This window comes from Epinephelus fuscoguttatus, linkage group LG6 (genome assembly GCF_011397635.1).
Source record: "Epinephelus fuscoguttatus linkage group LG6, E.fuscoguttatus.final_Chr_v1".
Taxonomy (NCBI): domain Eukaryota; kingdom Metazoa; phylum Chordata; class Actinopteri; order Perciformes; family Serranidae; genus Epinephelus; species Epinephelus fuscoguttatus.
This window is the reverse complement of record NC_064757.1, coordinates 44,179,275-44,198,414: the sequence shown is the minus strand read 5'-3', so window position 1 is coordinate 44,198,414 and position 19,140 is coordinate 44,179,275. Positions and strand designations below refer to the sequence as shown.

The 19,140-nt window shown below is 39.5% G+C and overlaps 1 protein-coding gene across 2 annotated transcripts in view; it reads right to left on the bottom strand.

The window, feature by feature from the left end:
* Nucleotides 1-1,251: 1,251 nt before the first annotated feature.
* Nucleotides 1,252-19,140, bottom strand: part of LOC125890818 (centrosomal protein of 120 kDa) — a 41,162-nt gene continuing 23,273 nt past the window's right edge. For both annotated transcript variants that reach the window (XM_049579632.1, XM_049579633.1), the window contains exons 19-20: nucleotides 6,677-6,822; nucleotides 1,252-3,298 (exon numbers count right to left, since the gene is read on the bottom strand). In XM_049579632.1, coding sequence (XP_049435589.1) covers nucleotides 3,079-3,298; nucleotides 6,677-6,822 — 366 coding nt within the window. In that variant the 3' untranslated portion in view covers nucleotides 1,252-3,078. The remainder of the gene's footprint in view (nucleotides 3,299-6,676; nucleotides 6,823-19,140) is intronic.

Here is a 19,140-nt window from a genome sequence, read left to right as displayed (position 1 = left end):
GTCCGAAATCGTGAAAAAAAAGTCACAGTATAGTATGTCGTCCAAAATCATGAAAAAAGTCGTAGTATCGCATGTCGTGCGACATCATGAAAAAAAAGCCATAGTATAGCATGTCGACCGAAATCATGAAAAATCGTCATGGTATAGCATGTCGTCCAAAATCATGAAAAAAAGTCATAGTATAGCATGTCGACTGAAATCATGAAAAAACATCATAGTATAACATGTCGTATGAAATCATGAAAAAAGTCATAGTATAGCATATCGTACAACATGATGAAAAAAAGTCATAGTATAGCATGTCGTATGAAATCATGAAAAAAAGTCATAGTATAGTATGTTGTCCAAAATCATGAAAAAAAGTCATAGTATAGCATGTCGTACGAAATCATGAAAAAAAGTCATAGTATAGTATGTGGTCCAAAATCGTGAAAAAAGTCAAAGTATAGCATGTCGTCCGAAATCGTGAAAAAAAAGTCACAGTATAGTATGTCGTCCAAAATCATGAAAAAAGTTGTAGTATCGCATGTCGTGCGACATCATGAAAAAAAAGTCATAGCATAGCATGTCGACTGAAATCATGAAAAAACATCATAGTATAACATGTCGTATGAAATCATGAAAAAAGTCATAGTATAGCATGTCGTACAACATGATGAAAAAAAGTCATAGTATAGCATGTCGTACGAAATCATGAAAAAAAGTCATAGTATAGCATGTCGTACGAAATCATGAAAAAAAGTCATAGTATAGTATGTGGTCCAAAATCGTGAAAAAAGTCAAAGTATAGCATGTCGTCCGAAATCGTGAAAAAAAAGTCACAGTATAGTATGTCGTCCAAAATCATGAAAAAAGTCGTAGTATCGCATGTCGTGCGACATCATGAAAAAAGTCATAGTATAGCATGTCGTCCAAAATCATGAAAAAAAGTCATAGTATAGCATGTCGTACGAAATCATGAAAAAAAGTCATAGTATAGTATGTGGTCCAAAATCGTGAAAAAAGTCAAAGTATAGCATGTCGTCCGAAATCGTGAAAAAAAAGTCACAGTATAGTATGTGGTCCAAAATCATGAAAAAAGTCGTAGTATCGCATGTCGTGCGACATCATGAAAAAAGTCATAGTATAGCATGTCGTCCCAAATCATGAAAAAAAGTCATATATATGCAAAAAAAGTGCCATAGAAATTCACAATGAACTTATAGTGTAGTACACCATACAGAATGTGTAGAGAAGTCTTAGTATAGTATGTAATAAAAAACAAGAAGTCTATGATGTCATGTGACAAATTTCATCACGTCATAGAAATTCACTGCTTCAATTAAACAAATTTTTAAAGATATTTTTGGGCATTTTGCCTTTAATGGACAGGACAGACAAGTGTGAAAGGGGGAGAGGGAGAAAGAGAGAGAGGATGACATGCAGCAAAGGGCCACAGGCTGGATTTGAACCCAGGCCGCTGTGGCAACAGCCTTGTACATGGGGCGCCTGCTCTACCACTAAGCCACCAACGCCCCTAAACAATTAATTTTCAAAAAGCTTTAAACCAAGCAGAGTGGGAGGTTAAAAATAAAGTAACAGACACACACAAAAAAACTCTGTTTAATCAGAAACACATCAGTCATTATGATTTAGAATTAATCTTGTGTGTTTTAATTCAAATAAGTAAATATTCAGTTTTGTTCTGCGTGCCTCAGCTGTTAATCAGTTTAATATTTAATCACTTCATATTTCTGCATCTACTTAAACATGACACATTAAAATACATCAGTATTTACAAAATGTGTGAACCACAGAAAAAAAACCAGCAAATGATTCATTTATTTTAACAGCGCAAACATTTCTCTGTCTCTGTTCTTAAATATCTTTAATTAATCAGAAATACATTAAAACATCTCCATGAGAAAATAACAAGAAACCAGCATTCACACAGCAGATTTTATCCAAATATAATTTATTGCAGACAAACACAGAAATGGTCTCTGCTCTGATGATAAAATAAGTTAATGTTTCACAGCTTGTGCAGGTCAGAGGAGCGTTTGTTTCTGAGGCTGCGACGCCACCTGCTGTCAGATTAAAAACCTCATCACGACAAGCATCACTAATATTTTACAGACTGTACACAAACTCATCACTCCTCTAAAAACTTTACAATGCTTCAGATTTTAACCCTCTGATGCTCAAACAATCACATTTAAAGGAACAGTGCACTGGTTTTGCAGGTTTTAGTCCTTCATGTGTATATGACGTATATGTTCCATCATCTGGGAGTTTGTTAAAAATTGATTTAACAAATAGTTTCTTAGTTTTAATCTTCAAATTCCTTTCAGGCAGACACTGGTTTGAGTTCATGTCCATGGAAACTATCTGGAGAGATAATTCAGCAAAATTATTGTTTTACTTGAGAAAATGTGGATGAATTTAGCAGTTATTTTCTCATCGATCAACCATTTAGTTTCTAAAATAAATATCTACAAACTCTCAGAGTGCAGCATGTCTTCAAACTGACCACAAGTCCAACAAACTGTTAATATTTAACACTGTAAACATTCTGACAATCAAATGAGCGATAAATCAACTCATACTTTCAGCCACAGTGAGCACTGTGAATAGTTTGTGTGGATTCTGAGATGTCAGACTGTCCTTGAACGCATCAGCAGCTCATAAAATGAAAACTTTCTGCCGGAAAAGAAACGTTGATGGAAACATGTTTGTGTTTTTAAAGGTTCAGACATGCAAAACTAGTGGAATGATCCTTTAAAGGACAGGGTCAAGTCTATCTTAAATACAAACATGTACGTATTTAAACCTGTGAGATATACTGATCCCTGTACTCACTTCTTCTCTACATACTGTGTGATAGAAAAGACACACTGTAAAGAATGATCACAAACAGCTGTCAGAGCTCATTCACACTCGTACATCAATGTGTGAAGTGACCACAGAACTTCATTTGTTTCTGATTTAAGGCAACGTTGACTGGATGAAAACAGGTGTTAACAGCCTCAGAACTCAGCAGGGTTTCCGTGTAAACGTGCTGGTTCACCTGCCGTCTCAGGCATGTCTTTTGATTGGACGTCAGAGATTGCCTCTGTCCCTCATGGCGTCCTGTATCTGTCTGTTGAGCTCAGCGATGATTCTGTCTTCATGGGTGTACACGCCGGTCCTCAGCAAAGTGTCTCTCTCCTCCAACAGGCGGCTCAAGTGTTCGTCAGCACTCTCATTAACGCTCTGAGCAGGGGCGGGGCCACACAGGGACGAGGCGGGGCCTAACCTGTCCTCCTCCTGCTGCTTCAATCTGTCACAGGAAATGTAAAACAATATCACACTTTGCCTTATTACATACAGTACAGGCCAGAGGTTTGGACACACCTTCTCATTCAATGCGTTTTCTTTATTTTCATGACTATTTACATTGTAGATTCTCACTGAAGGCATCAAAACTATGAATGAACACATGTGGAGTTATGTACTTAACAAAAAAAGGTGAAATAACTGAAAACATGTTTTATATTCTAGTTTCTTCAAAATAGCCACCCTTTGCTCTGATTACTGCTTTGCACACTCTTGGCATTCTCTCCATGAGCTTCAAGAGGTAGTCACCTGAAATGGTTTTCCAACAGTCTTGAAGGAGTTCCCAGAGGTGTTTAGCACTTGTTGGCCCCTTTGCCTTCACTCTGCGGTCCAGCTCACCCCAAACCATCTCCATTGGGTTCAGGTCCGGTGACTGTGGAGGCCAGGTCATCTGCCGCAGCACTCCATCACTCTCCTTCTTGGTCAAATAGCCCTTACACAGCCTGGAGGTGTGTTTGGGGTCATTGTCCTGTTGAAAAATAAATGATCGTCCAACTAAACGCAAACCGGATGGGATGGCATGTCGCTGCAGGATGCTGTGGTAGCCATGGTGGTTCAGTGTGCCTTCAATTTTGAATAAATCCCCAACAGTGTCACCAGCAAAACACCCCCACACCATCACACCTCCTCCTCCATGCTTCACAGTGGGAACCAGGCATGTGGAATCCATCCGTTCACCTTTTCTGCGTCTCACAAAGACACGGCGGTTGGAACCAAAGATCTCAAATTTGGACTCATCAGACCAAAGCACAGATTTCCACTGGTCTAATGTCCATTCCTTGTGTTTCTTGGCCCAAACAAATCTCTTCTGCTTGTTGCCTCTCCTTAGCAGTGCTTTCCTAGCAGCTATTTGACCATGAAGGCCTGATTCGCGCAGTCTCCTCTTAACAGTTGTTCTAGAGATGGGTCTGCTGCTAGAACTCTGTGTGGCATTCATCTGGTCTCTGATCTGAGCTGCTGTTAACTTGCCATTTCTGAGGCTGGTGACTCGGATGAACTTATCCTCAGAAGCAGAGGTGACTCTTGGTCTTCCTTTCCTGGGTCGGTCCTCATGTGTGCCAGTTTCGTTGTAGCGCTTGATGGTTTTTGCGACTCCACTTGGGGACACATTTAAAGTTTTTGCAATTTTCCGGACTGACTGACCTTCATTTCTTAAAGTAATGATGGCCACTGGTTTTTCTTTAGTTAGCTGATTGGTTCTTGCCATAATATGAATTTTAACAGTTGTCCAATAGGGCTGTCGGCTGTGTATTAACCTGACTTCTGCACAACACAACTGATGGTCCCAACCCCATTGATAAAGCAAGAAATTCCACTAATTAACCCTGATAAGGCACACCTGTGAAGTGGAAACCATTTCAGGTGACTACCTCTTGAAGCTCATGGAGAGAATGCCAAGAGTGTGCAAAGCAGTAATCAGAGCAAAGGGTGGCTATTTTGAAGAAACTAGAATATAAAACATGTTTTCAGTTATTTCACCTTTTTTTGTTAACATGCTATACTATACTACTATACTTTTTTTGTCGACATGCTATACTATGACTTTTTTCATGATTTTGGACGACATGCTATACTATGACTTTTTTCATGATTGGACGACATGCTATACTATGACTTTTTTCATGATTTGGGACGACAGACTATACTATGACTTTTTTTCATGATTTGGACGACATGCTATACTATGACTTTTTTTCACGATTTTGGACGACATGCTATACTATGACTTTTTTCATGATTTGGGACGACATGCTATACTATGACTTTTTTCATGATTGGACGACATGCTATACTATGACTTTTTTCATGATTTTGGACGACATGCTATACTATGACTTTTTTCATGATTGGACGACATGCTATACTATGACTTTTTTCATGATTTGGGACGACAGACTATACTATGACTTTTTTTCATGATTTGGACGACATGCTATACTATGACTTTTTTTCACGATTTTGGACGACATGCTATACTATGACTTTTTTCATGATTTGGGACGACATGCTATACTATGACTTTTTTCATGATTGGACGACATGCTATACTATGACTTTTTTCATGATTTTGGACGACATGCTATACTATGACTTTTTTCATGATTGGACGACATGCTATACTATGACTTTTTTCATGATTTGGGACGACAGACTATACTATGACTTTTTTTCATGATTTGGACGACATGCTATACTATGACTTTTTTTCACGATTTTGGACGACATGCTATACTATGACTTTTTTTCACGGTTTGGGACGACATGCTATATTACGACTATTTTCATTTTTTGGGACGACATACTATACTATGACTTTTTTTCACGGTTTCGGACAACATGCTATACTATGACTTTTTACGACATGCTATATTATGACTTTATACTATGACTTTTCTCTGACTTTTTATGACTTTAATAAAGAACTTTCATGGCATACAATACTAGACTTCTTTTTTTTTAATGACATACTATACCCTGACTTTTTCGGACTTCCGTATGACATACCGTACAATAACTTTAACAGATTTTTTAAAATGACATACTATGCTATGATTCTTTTCCGACTTTTATGACATAGAATAGTATGAGTAGTAAGACATACTGTAGTATGACTTTTTTAATTAACGTTGACTTTTTTTTTTTGCATTACTTATGACATACTATACTATGACTTTGTTTTAGATTTTTAGCATTTTTTATGGCCTTTAAGGCATACTATAACTTTAACGTTTAGTCTTTTTTTTGCATGTTAATGGCAAACTATACTATGACTTTTTTTTCCCGACAGTATTTTTTTTTAAATTATTTTTTCAAGACATACTAAACTGACTTTCTGACTTTGATGTCATACAATACTATAACTTTTCATTTCGTTTTTACGAATTACTTATGACTTTAAAAAAATATCCCGACTGTGCATTTTTAGTGAGTTTTTTATGACATATTGTACTATACGACTATGTTTGTTGTTGTTTTTTCTAGTTTTTAATTCCTTATGGCATCTCTACTAAGAGTTTTTTGTATTGTATGACTTTTATGACATACAATACTGTAACATTTTTCTTCAATTTTTTGACTTTTTTTCTGGCATACTATGGAATTACTTTTTTGACAGTATACATATATTTATATTACTATCTGTTTATAAGCTGTTAATCCATCACAGTCTATGTATTTATTTGCGTAGCTGTCTACTACAGTATTATATTTTATGCTATATTTTAGCTGTTTATGAAAATAAAGAACCTGAAACCTGAATGACTCGTCTCAACATTACCTCATTAAAATGATTCAGTATTTTTATCTAACAGGAAGAGCTGACCTGTTGAGTTCGTTCCTGATATCGTCCAGCTCCTGTCTGTCCTGGTTCACCGCCTCCTTCTGCTCCGTAGCTAGGTAACGCAGCCTCATGGCCTCAAGCTCCGCCTGCTGCTTCTTGAGACGTGTCATGGCGTTTTCTTGCTCCCGCTGCAAACACACAAAAACATAAACCTAAACAGCTGCACTGATTTGCTTATGGCAATCGAGACTTTAACTTCAGGACCATCACAACAATTTCAAACATGCTGGACTTTCACAACCTGTCCTGACGTCCTGCGCTGGTCTACCAATCAGATCTGAACTGACAACATTTGAAAATAAACCTCTGACCCTGGTGCTGAAATGTGTGCGTTCAGATGCCAAGGAACTGTTTTCCTAATTACACAGAGTTTGGTGATAAATGTGTCTGGTTTCACATTTTCGTGAAACCTCCCTGAGAAAAAATGCTGCAGGACTTGGAAGAATTCACACAAACACGATGAGAAACAGAAAGAAAACTTCATAAAAACGTCCGAAAAAGTCGTATTTCTCTCAGCTGCCCCGGCCTCCAGCTCAGACTTCCCAAAATCACCCGTAATACCAATCTGGGCTCTGTCTACTGGCTTACAGCTGGACGTTAATAAATCAAGGAAACAGTCTGAGCAGGGAAAACAAAAACACTAATATGCTGTTTGGTTATAAATTAGAAGGGGTTTAAAGTTTGCAGGTTTACATCCAACAACCTGCTGGGAAATTTTAAACATGTTCAACAAATAACCTGTTCAGCAGATATTTCTTCTCATGGACTGACAAGTGCTGGATGAACAGACCATCGTTCAGCCGCTCTGCTAACGGGGCAGAAAAACATGGAAAACATGGCGAGTGTCAGACTGGAGGTGATTTGAGAAGCTGGAATCTGTCTGTGTGTTCTGGTGATACAGAGCAGAACGAGCAGCCGGCTGATTCTGGATGGGAAAACTAACATTTTCACATTACTGCCCGACCACTTTTCACACGCCTGATCACCTCACCTCCTCACAGAAAAAAAACACACACAATCTCTCATGAACACATCATTCACACACACACACACACACACACACACACACACACACACACACACACACACACACAGGCGGTGTGTTGACACAGGCCCAGCTCTCTGTGGACCATTAGCAGTCTGTATTACGGGCCGTTTTAAGGCTAATTACTAGAAAAACAAACATGCTAAACATTTTCTCTAGTGCCCGCTGCCAAGGACAATCTGAGGCCGAGTCCTGAAACAATTAGAGGACGAGGTGATACCGAGGCCTCGGCGGGGGGGAGAGGAGGAAGAGGGGGTGAAGGAGAAAAGCTACTAAAACTCAGGACCCTGAAGCAGATATTTCACAGTTATTACATCATGAATCTTCCAGAAGCTCCAGCTGAGGACTAACTCCGCACATACACTGATAGAAAGGTGCATTTTAACTGTAATAATATAAATATCACTTCTATTATAAATTATATTTTTGGAAAAGGAAACACTGACTGACACCACAAATGCCTTTCCAGTTCTCTACAAAACAACTTAGACTAACAAGAGCTTCGGAAAAGCAAAGTTTGGAAACATAAGTACCTAGGCTTCCTGCAGATCCTTACAAAGCCCTAAAAGGCATTAAATTCATTATACTAAAAATAAGGCCTTAATTGGTATTAAAATGTCTTAAAATCAGTCTTTCAGAAATCCTAAAAAAGTCCTAAGAAATGGAAAGTAGAATTTTATCAATTGTTTTTTTTTTCCTGACGTTGCATTCAATGAAATTTGGCTGTTTAACCAAGAGATCATGGCATGGCTGAATCTGGTACGAGGTAATGCACACGAGGCTTTGTGTATTTTATGTAAAACATTTATCAAACTTGGCATGATGGAAATTAAAGGCAGGCAAACATAAAATTGCCAAGGAAACCTGGCAACAAATACCAGGTATTTCCAAATAAATCATGTTTTATGTTACAATAAACATTCGGGCAAAACTGTCACAAACCCTGAGTAACTGATGTTGGTTCGTGTTTTTCTTTCCTTTAATTTTAGTTATTATAATATTGGTATTAAATTTAAATCCATGTGGCATTAAAAAGTCTTAAATCTAACTTGCCTTAAGCCCTGATCACACAGAAAGCGCTTTAGCAGCTGGAGGCGTCTTTTTTTAAATTGATTTAAATGAGAATGAAGCTTTTTGCTCGCTGGTTTTGAGTTGTGATGCACCTCGTGTTTCTGCGTTCTAAGCGCCTGGGATTTTTGGCAGAACGCTCTGAACACCTCGAGTTGAAAAACCTCAACTCAGAGCAGAAAAACGCCCCACGTCATCTCCGCCTTTTCTCCATTGTCCAATCAGATGATTTGAGAGGCGGGCCTTCTGTGGTGGTCATGACAACAAGTTTACAGTTGGTAAACAATGGAGGAGAAACTGGTGGTAGTGGTTGCTGGATACCCAGAGCTATACGGCCTGACGATAGACAGCAGGTTGTCAAACTGCCTCTGAGTCATCCTAAAATATGGCTGTAAACGTCCATGATGGAGGAGAAGCTCCTGGACCAACTGGTGGTACTCCCCATGATGTCAACAGTTTTACAGATGACTCTTTTATGTTGGTTTCTGGGGCAAAGTATGTCATATCCACTTCTCTTATTACATCCATGGTTATGTCGTATGTGGGTCATCTGACCTTCAGTCTATGTTCAGACTGCAGGCACATTAAAATCTGTTTCTCAAATAAGACTGTCTACATTGTTATTATAAGCCATCAAAACTGATTTGTAAGTCCAGACCCCAGTCTATCTCCATGGGTTGCTGTGGTAATGATGTCAGTAACTACACAGCTATGCATGTGACGTGGCTTTCCAACGGGAAAGCGTGAGAAATTGAGGTCCATTATTTCACCCTCCGAACAATTGCGCTGTCAACTCACGAAGCATTGTGATGTTCTGAGCTGCAGTCACAGTGAGTTTCACTGTGCAGCGAGAGGTGTGGTGACTTCCACAAAGTCCTGACTGGTGGGAACAAGTGGTCCTCGGGACCTCTGGGTCCAACGATTAGCAAAAATTACTCATGTGAACCTGGATTTGCCAAAAAACAGATTTGGGCTGGCAGTCTAGACACGGCCTTAGTCATCCTCCATATGAGCGTCAATGTTAAGTTCACATAAACATCATGATGAAGATGAAGCACAACATTCAAAGAACACTGTCATCATGGCAGAAGGTTCTGTGCTCGTTATGACTTTTCTTTTTTAAAGCAGAAATGAAGAGGATGTTCTTCCTCACATCAGCTCACACTGGAAACATGGTATCTGTATCATGTGCCTCAAGACAGAGGCACTAAAAGATGGCGTCCAGATCAAAGAGGCCAGATGATGTTAAAGTGTAGACAAGCTGTGAGCTGCAGAAGGATTGAAAGCTCCGACAGGAAGTCCAGGAGAGCAGGATCCAGGTTTCAGATTTTTGGGATGGATGACCAAAGAATGACTTCTCCTCCCCTGGGCTCTCCTCTGCCTTCCCTCCATCACTCGCCTCCACTTTCAGAGGTCAACAGTCCCGAGCAGCTGGGGGAGGACGGCTCTTACATGAGAACACACTTCTCTCAGCTCAGATGGAGTTTTCTGAGCAGCCCTCCACTTGTGGGAGTTCAGGGGGAGTTTTTCACTGAGGTTTTTTGGGGATGTGATGGATAAAACACGACCAGAGACAAATGAGTTTCAGGAAAAAAAATGCTGAAAACACAGAAAAAATATGACTAAATATAAAATGTCTGTGTTTTGTAAAGAGCTGACAGACTGAAGCTGAGGTAGCTCTACACCTGAGGGGGTTCAGGGAGAGTTTTCCTGCTCTAATGTACGGGAAACTCAAACATCAACATAATCTAAAAAGGGAAAAGAAACCAGGACTGATTAAATGACTTAACTTCTATTCTACAAATCCAAATTTTCTCATGGCCGTCACTTTATTACCTCCGCCAAAGAGATTATGTTTTCAGTTTGGTTTGTTTGTCAGCGGGATTACAGAAAAAACTACTGGCCTGATTTTCATGGGACTTGGTGGACTGGGACCTTGTTCAATTTGGAGTGGATCTGAATAACAAATTATTTTTCACATTCATTTGCATTGTGATATCGTGCATTTGGCCTTTGCTGAGGTCTGCACTCTCTGAGAACCTTAGTTATCGTTATATTCTATAATGGAAGTAGAAATGTCCATAAAAATGTTGCAGTACCCAAAGGAACGCCTTCATATATCTGATGAAGTAGCGTGCAAAATGCTTAGATTGCTCTCTTTTGTTTTTAAAGTAATCTATCACAAAAATAGTGTCGACCTAGAATCCTAGCTACTACTGTTTGTAAACCCGACCTTTGACTTCCTTATGGTTTAATGTGTTTAACATGCACCAGTCTGCACCCAGGAGAGAGGCACCGCTGTGCACGGGGTGTATTCAGTTCTTTGAACACCTTCATACGTCTCACTTTGTCTGACCAACAGTCCAGCAGCCAACAATGTTTGATTTTTAATGACAGGAAGGCAAGCAAGTCCTGAAATAAGGAAGCTGAAACCAGAAAATATTTGACCCTAATCTGCAGACTATTTCTAAAACCACAACCAACACTGACTATATTTGGTCTGTTTTATATTAAAAGAAACTTGATACAGCATCGTATCATGATATTTTGCATGGCAATAATCTATCAATACACAGATGCCAGATATCTTTTTTTTAAATTAATAATAATAATTTTTAAATTAATTAAAAATATTACAAATGCAAATTAAACTTGTGGTAGCCGGCTAGAATAATGATACTATCAGTTTCTTTTTCAGTTCATTAGATACATTTTGCTGAGATGAACAGAAAACGTTATTTTATCAGATTAAAACAGATGTTGACAAAGTTTTTCCTTTGCAGTTGGAGAAAAATAAATCGCAACACATTCAAAAGTGTATGATATCGCAATACTCAGGTTTAACATTCCAGGTTACGTTTTAAAAAGTCACTGCAAACAAACAAGATGCAAGATGCAAACAAGATTTAAGTTGGAAGTTAATTAAAGTTTGAGAGCAGAGACAAAGCAAAGAAAAAACAAAAACAAACCACACAAGGCCAAAAGCAGTGCTTTTACTCTTTAGAAAAATAGTGCAAAATGATTTTGCTGCTGATTGTGCACAGAGTGAAAAAAAAGGTTACAACTGCCGATGCAGCTAAGATCAGAAATTCAAGGGAACACAGGACCAAGTGTGGGACTAATCTTCTTAATTACATTTTATACAACTAAGGCTGCAGCTAATGACTATTTTCATTATCAATTAATCTGGTCTCTTTATTGTGGAAACAGTAGGGTTGGGCGATATGTTTAAAAATTTCCTACCGGCCACCGTCAGCCCATCAACCGGCGGTTGCCGATATATTCGGCAGTTGTGTGTGTGGCGGAGAAAAAAAAAAGAGGGGGATGTTGCATTCATGTGATGTCGGAAAGAATCGAAAAATGACTTTCAGAATGGGATAATTCACATGAACGCCACATCATGTCAGAAAAACAACTCGGCAACTCGGATCCCCCGACACCACATGAACGCAGCAAAAAAATGCAGCGTGCTTTGCGAGCCCACTCATGTCCAACATGGCACGGAAATATCTGTGCATACCGGCAACAAGCACGCTGTCAGAGAGGGTGTTTAGCACGGCTGGTAACATTGTTAACCATATGCGCATATGAATTCACGTTACGTCCGGGTTCCACCGGCTGCAAACGTAAGCATCACGTCAAGCGTCTTGTTTACCGTTTGCTGAGCCATGATAGTTAAAGCATTTTCCTACCTAAGTTATTACATGTATTTGAGTAATCTACAAGTTTACTGTACTGTTTGTCATCTACTCGCTTTCAAATGTCCGCCACGGACATTTACACAATGTCACAGATAAACATGGGTAAATGCATGAAAATGAAAATCATCACATATCACCTCTGATAATGGTTTATTCATTTAAAAACACATTGTGCTCGTTTAGCACACTATTTCATGTAGTTTTTATCTGCTGGAGGGTCGCGTAGGGGAGCGTAGCACGACAAAAATAGAAGAGCATCCTAAAATAGAGAGTTGTCGCGCAGCAGATGGGGGTTGTCACACCGCTCCCGTTGCCGGTGGACCCCAGCTGTAACTTTCAGCTCCGCAATCACTGACGTGTTTTGTGAAAGACTCGTGGGAAATCAGTGTGAAGCTGCCAGTTCCAATACGCACACACTTTGAATTGTGCTCTACACAGTTATTATGGACTATATGTACCGAGTTTAATTCTGTGGAGACAGACCATTAATTTAGCAAAATAAAATGACAAAAATCACCCAAAAAAATCGCCAAAAATGAAACCAACCCTGATGGACTCAGCCGATGGGCGATTGGCAATATATTCGTCCAATCACCCAAGCCAAGAAAACAGTTTGGCATCTAAAACGTCAGAAAATAGTGAAAAATGCTGATAACAATTTTCCAAAGTGCTGACTTCAGATGTTTGGTTTTGATATTTGATTAACCATCAAATGAGAGAAACAAAAGCAGCAAAATCATCACAAATAAGAAGCTGAAACTTCACACTTTGGCTGATATGAAACAAGTATCAAGTTGCCAGTTATTGTTGAATTGATTTAAGATAAGAAAATATATATTGGTAGAGCAATCAGCGGTCTGGATAATCCTATAACTAACCCAGAAGATGGGAACTGCTCCACACAGGGTTAAATGTCTCCACAGCAGTATTATATCTGAGTGTGTGAAGGGTTAAGATCACTGTTTTCAGACTGCTCTGTCAGGTTTTTAGAATGATAAGTGAAAGATAAGAGACACAGGAGCAGAGTTTAAGAATGTTGTCTGTCTGTCTGAGATACAAGCTACGGCTCTGCAGCAGAAACATGCTAATATGAAGCACTCTGATGGAGTCACGTCGTATTCTGTCACATTCTTAATCTCAGTAGATTTGGACTGTAAAAATAACATTGGAATTAACTAAAATAAAACAAATAACTGAGACAGTCTTAATGCAAACTTAGTATTCTGTTCACCACATACTGATCATCCTGCAGTCTCATACTAATCACAGACTGCTTCACTTTAGAAAGACGTTTTCAAGCATCAAACTCAGGTAAAACCACATAAGCCTCTGTAGATGTGTCACAGTACAGCTCTGCTCTGAGGACATGTTTCAGGTCTCTCATACGACTTCTAATTCTGCTGAATTTGTTTTTCTCACCTGCTAATATCTGACAGCAGGACTTAGAGATCTGTGGTGTGAAATTCTTCTTTGTACTCTTATCATTACATTTCTGTAAAGGAGACTTTGCCACTAACTTGAGAGGCAGTGATTACGCTACTGATCAAATCTAACATACACACACATCTCCTCATTACCAGCTGATGTTCATCAGGCTGAAACAAACCATTCACAACAAGTATGTAAAGTAAAAGAAGTTTTAGGTTTGGATAATGAAAATGTTGCTGAATAAATACTTTTAAACTTGTGCTTCTATGAGCCACAGCTCTGTCTCCCTCCTGGGCTGTTGTTGTTTTTGCAGTCTGGGTTTGTTTTTTTTTACATCTGATGCAACAAGTGTCTAAAAGCTTTATGAAACACATCGTTATATTCATGTTATTATTCTGTAAAATCCCGTGTTTGCTCCAGAATATGTATCGACCTCTCCGACCCTCCCTGTCTGGAACACACCCTTTACACTGGAGCTCCAGGACATTCCAGGACTGACCAGTGGGAACCATCAGAGAGTCTCCACTGAGACCAGTAATACTGAAATTCCCTCAGACGACATGTTACATCTGCTGTTTGACAGACAGCTTTATACAAACAGGCTCGTGAGAGGACGGTTTTAGTCCAGGCGGCCACAGAGAGACTGAAGCCCAAACTCTGAGTGACAGAAAACGAGACGTAACAGCAGAGCCGGGTATCGACCTCAATACTTTTTGACTTTATACTAGAATGTGTCGCTACATACGTTCAGACTTTTAGTTTTCCTTCCATCAGGTATTTCCTCATCTGCGTCAGAATTGTACTAATTTTGGATCCATAGCGTCCTCAGATTTAGAATCTGTACAACACGACTTCTGTCTTCTCATAAACCCAACCCGTCTCAGTAAACTACAGCTCCTCTTGTACTCCACTCATAAAAGTTTATCTATAGCAAGATGCAACAACAATCCTCCTTTTCTCATTCTTTCTTTTCTATCGAGATTATTAAACACGTAATAAAAAGTATTTTGTCTATACAGTGTCTCAAAGCCACTTCCCAACAAGAAAAAAGCTGAAAATGTTTTAGCATCCGAACTTTTCATTTACATTTATTAAGGCAAAGTTACAACTTTGGAGCAGAAATAATTCAACAATTAACTGTCAACAATGTTGGTTCTGTTTCAGTCTTAAGCAAAGACTGAGAGTAAAGGACTGTTGGTCAGAGAGAAAAATAGATGTCGCTATGAACTCTGGGAAATTGTGACTGACTTTTTTCACAATTTTCTATAACAGGTCTAGTGCTGCACGATTTATCTAATCACAATTGCTGGCTGTGATTTGCGATTTAATGTAAATAAATGTTAACGTGTGCCTGTGGACATGACTACCTCTCCTGTAGTGTGTGGAGTTTGTTGACATTACGCCCACAAGCTATCCTGGTGTGTGCAGCATGTATGGTCAGGTGACCATTCAGCGTGCAGCAGTGACCAACATAGACGCTGAAGACAAGCATGAGCACAACCAAGAACAGGCTGAGTTGGTGGCAAAAAAAAAAAAAAAACACAACGTCTGTTACATGGCGATACTTTGGATTCAGGTACGGCGGCGCTGAACAGAAAGATGTGCTGTGTAAAAGTTTAAAAGTTAAAGTTGCCACGTCCCGCAGCAACACGACCAATCTATATCAGCACTTGAGACAGCACAGAGAGAAGTAGGAAGAATGCATGCGAGAGAAAGCCGAGCCGTGTAACGTTAAAGACAGAGAGACAACTGAAAGCCACCAGAGCCTCAGAAAACAACATCCAAGCACAGTTACACAAACATCTGTAAGTGTCACGGGGAAATCACGGACTTCGTAACAAACTATATAATAACAAATGAAAAACTGAGCAACTTTGCTCGGGTTCGGCCCACTTGACATGCTGCTGTGTTGTGCTATGGCGTGCTTGAAAGGCTCGCTCCACTGTAGATATAGTGCCGTGCTGCGCTGCTGTGTGAGCAGCGTGTTTGACTGTGCTCTGTCTGTTGATGGTCATGTACACACTGTCCATAGACTCACAAGTCAGTCTTTAGACGCTTTGCTTAACTAAAGACTGATGACTTTCTCCCTGATTTTGTGTTTAGATGGGCGGATACAATTTCAGAGTTTAAAAAAACTCCCTACGTTGCAGAACCAATAGTAAATCTGCAGGGCGGTCCTTCGGTGGCTCACTGAACTCTTGTGCTTGTAAACATAGTCCGACTAGAAACACGTGTAGCGGTACAAAATGGCTCAAGTTGCACTCGCAGAAAACGCCGTCAAAGTTAGTGGATGTTTGTCGCGTTTGCGGCGACACATTCTCGCCAACTAAAAGAAACAAACATAATCTTTTGGCCATGATTCATCCGTCCGGCCGGACTATAGAGGGAATCGCCTTGTTGTTTACAAATACTTCCAGGTAGAAAACCAGCAGAGCTTTTAGCTATATATATATATATATATATATTTGTATATATATATCACATTTTTCACATCACTGTATCACCGTTTGGACTAATCCGATGTTTGTAAAGTCTACAAACACAATGATTGAACAAACATTACTATTTCTGTGTGCACATTTAGCTGGGCTAGGTTTTTTTTTTTTTTTCAGTGTAAACTTCACACTAGCACTGTTGCTATGGTTACCTGAACTTCAATAATGTCACATGACAATTTAGACAATAGTTAAACTGTCTTTATGTTTTGCAGTTTTAATGGTCCCCTGCCAGCCAATCAGGAACAAGTATTTTCAGCTGACATAAGAGAAGTTTGGCTTTTTCTGTCAAAGAAAAAGAAAAACATTTATATAACCCCCCCAAAAAATGTCAAAGTCCAGTTTAATATTTGTAACAAATCTCCACTGGTTAGTGGTGGAAGCAGTGATGTCGTTTTACTCTGACTAATTCACAGATTTAGAGATTTAACATCAAACATTTACACAAAAGAGACCAGCTTTAATCACTGAGGGTTTGAAGGGGACATATTTGTTTTCTGTCATATTTATAATGTTACAGTGATGGATGTTCATATTACACAAGACTAGCTGACGTCAGCTTGTGACACAATTCTTCATATGGTCATCTGCTACCGGCACCGTACTGTAAGTGTTCACAGTGCTACATGTGGTTACATGCTAACGTCAGGGAAGCATGTATTGGTTATTGTTGTGATTCATTTCTCCCTGTGCTGGAACGTATCCGGCTGTTTTTAGAAGATTATATTTGTGATTTTTCACTGTAAAAAGTGTCACTATGCTATGTTACAGTCATTACAGCAGCTGCAATGACAGTGCAGACAGTGAGAAGCAAAAGACCTGGAAATGCTGACCAATCAGAGCAGACTGGTGGGGTCTTAAAGAGACAGGTGCTAAAATGTAGTGTCTCAGACAGAGGGTGAATCCAGGTGTCCAATCACAGACACTATAAGGAAAGCGTTTCTTTGAACATGTTCTAGCAGAGACCCAAACTACAAGTATAAACCTGACAATGAGCAGAGTAAGCCCTCTTTAAACACCTTAAGTCCACTGGATCTCATTTATTGAACATCATTATGACAGCAGACTTTCCTGCAGGTTCCTGGTTCTGTAAACTGGACTGTTGTGCTGATGTCTCATGTGACTGTTGGTTTAACAGATATAAATATGTGCTTCTTTCTTTACTGCCCATGAAAATGACCAAGTTTAGTTGTCTCTCTCGATACAACCAGCTTTTAAAAAGCCAAATTTAGTTTCCTGACCTTCCACTGAGGCTGTAAAAATACCAAATTTAGCTTCTAGGCTCAGAACTTTAATCTCTTTGTCCCAATATTTTTGCTTTGAAAAGACCAACTTAAGCTCCTTGTCCCAATATTTTGAATTTAAAAAGTCTCTGATCTAATACCTCAGAGCTGTCTGGACATTAATTCTCGCCCCACACCTCCTGGGTTGAAAAGCACATTATTCCTCGGACAAGAATTTTTATGATCCGACTTGAGCTAAACAGCACGCCATGCGAGGCGCTGAGAGGAGAGAATAAATAGGCGAGGAGAGGCCGAGAAAAACCAAACAAGAGCCGGCTTTAAAAACCGCCGAGCACCAAGACGGATGGTCGTGTAAACACAGGGCTGATATTTTATAAAAAGCGAGAGTGTGACATCTGAATAGTTAGCGCCTGGCTAGCTTATTGCTCAACGCAATCCCAGGGATGATTAATAGGCGGGGGGTGACACTCAGCGCCGAACCCCCTTAGAGCTGCATAAATCACAGCGTGTTTTCTTTACAATGATGTGGCACTTAGAGAGGGGAGGAAGGGGTGAGACGGAGAGAGCGCTAAAAGAAAAGAGAGGGAAAGACAGGAGGAGAGAGGAAGACTAAAAACAAACGAATGACTGAAAGACAAAAAGGAGAAAGGACAAGGAAGTTATGAACTCAAAGACAGGAAGTGTGAGGTGGAAAAAAAACAGAACATAAGTAAAGGACTGTTTAGAGAAAGGTGAATATTGGGATAAGAGACTAAGAAAGGAGGAAAAAGAAGTAAAAGTATGAAAGGGTAAACAGGAGAGATGGAAAGAAAAGGCAGAAAGTAGTTGAAGAGGAAGAAAAAGAGAGCGTTAAGAGCGATGAAGAGTGACCAGAGGAAAAGCACAGAGGAAAGAAGTAGAGGGCGAGAAAAGGGAGATGGAAGAGGTGACTAAAGGGAGAGATGAGAGGGAGAAAACTAGAGTTGTTCAGATACCAGTATCAGGAATGCCTATGATACTGCCTAAAATGCTGGATTTGAGTCAATGCACAAATCTGATAACACGTGAACTTCAAAGCAGTTTCACACGTGGATAAAACAGCAGTTTTCCTGGAATCAGTTCCTCTTCACCGCTCTTAACAGTAGCCTACACAAGGAGTTGTACCGTATAGTGACTGGCAACTGCTGTTTCAAGTCCAGGTCAGACCAAAGATTCCCGACAAGACGAAACTATTTTAGAACGTTGCAGAGAAAAGTGTCAGCGGTGTGAACTGACGGTGACACCTGCAAGTCTGATGGTAAAATGGCCCTTGGCCCTCCCACCAATTTAGGGTTTAACCTGACACGTGCCATACAACAATGATAATAACCATTTCACATCCATATAGTGTTAGTAGTATACAGCTGTAATTTTCTTTTTAAATGTTACACTACTGGATCAGTACTTGGTATCAGCCAGTAACACAAGTTCAAGTTACAGACTATAA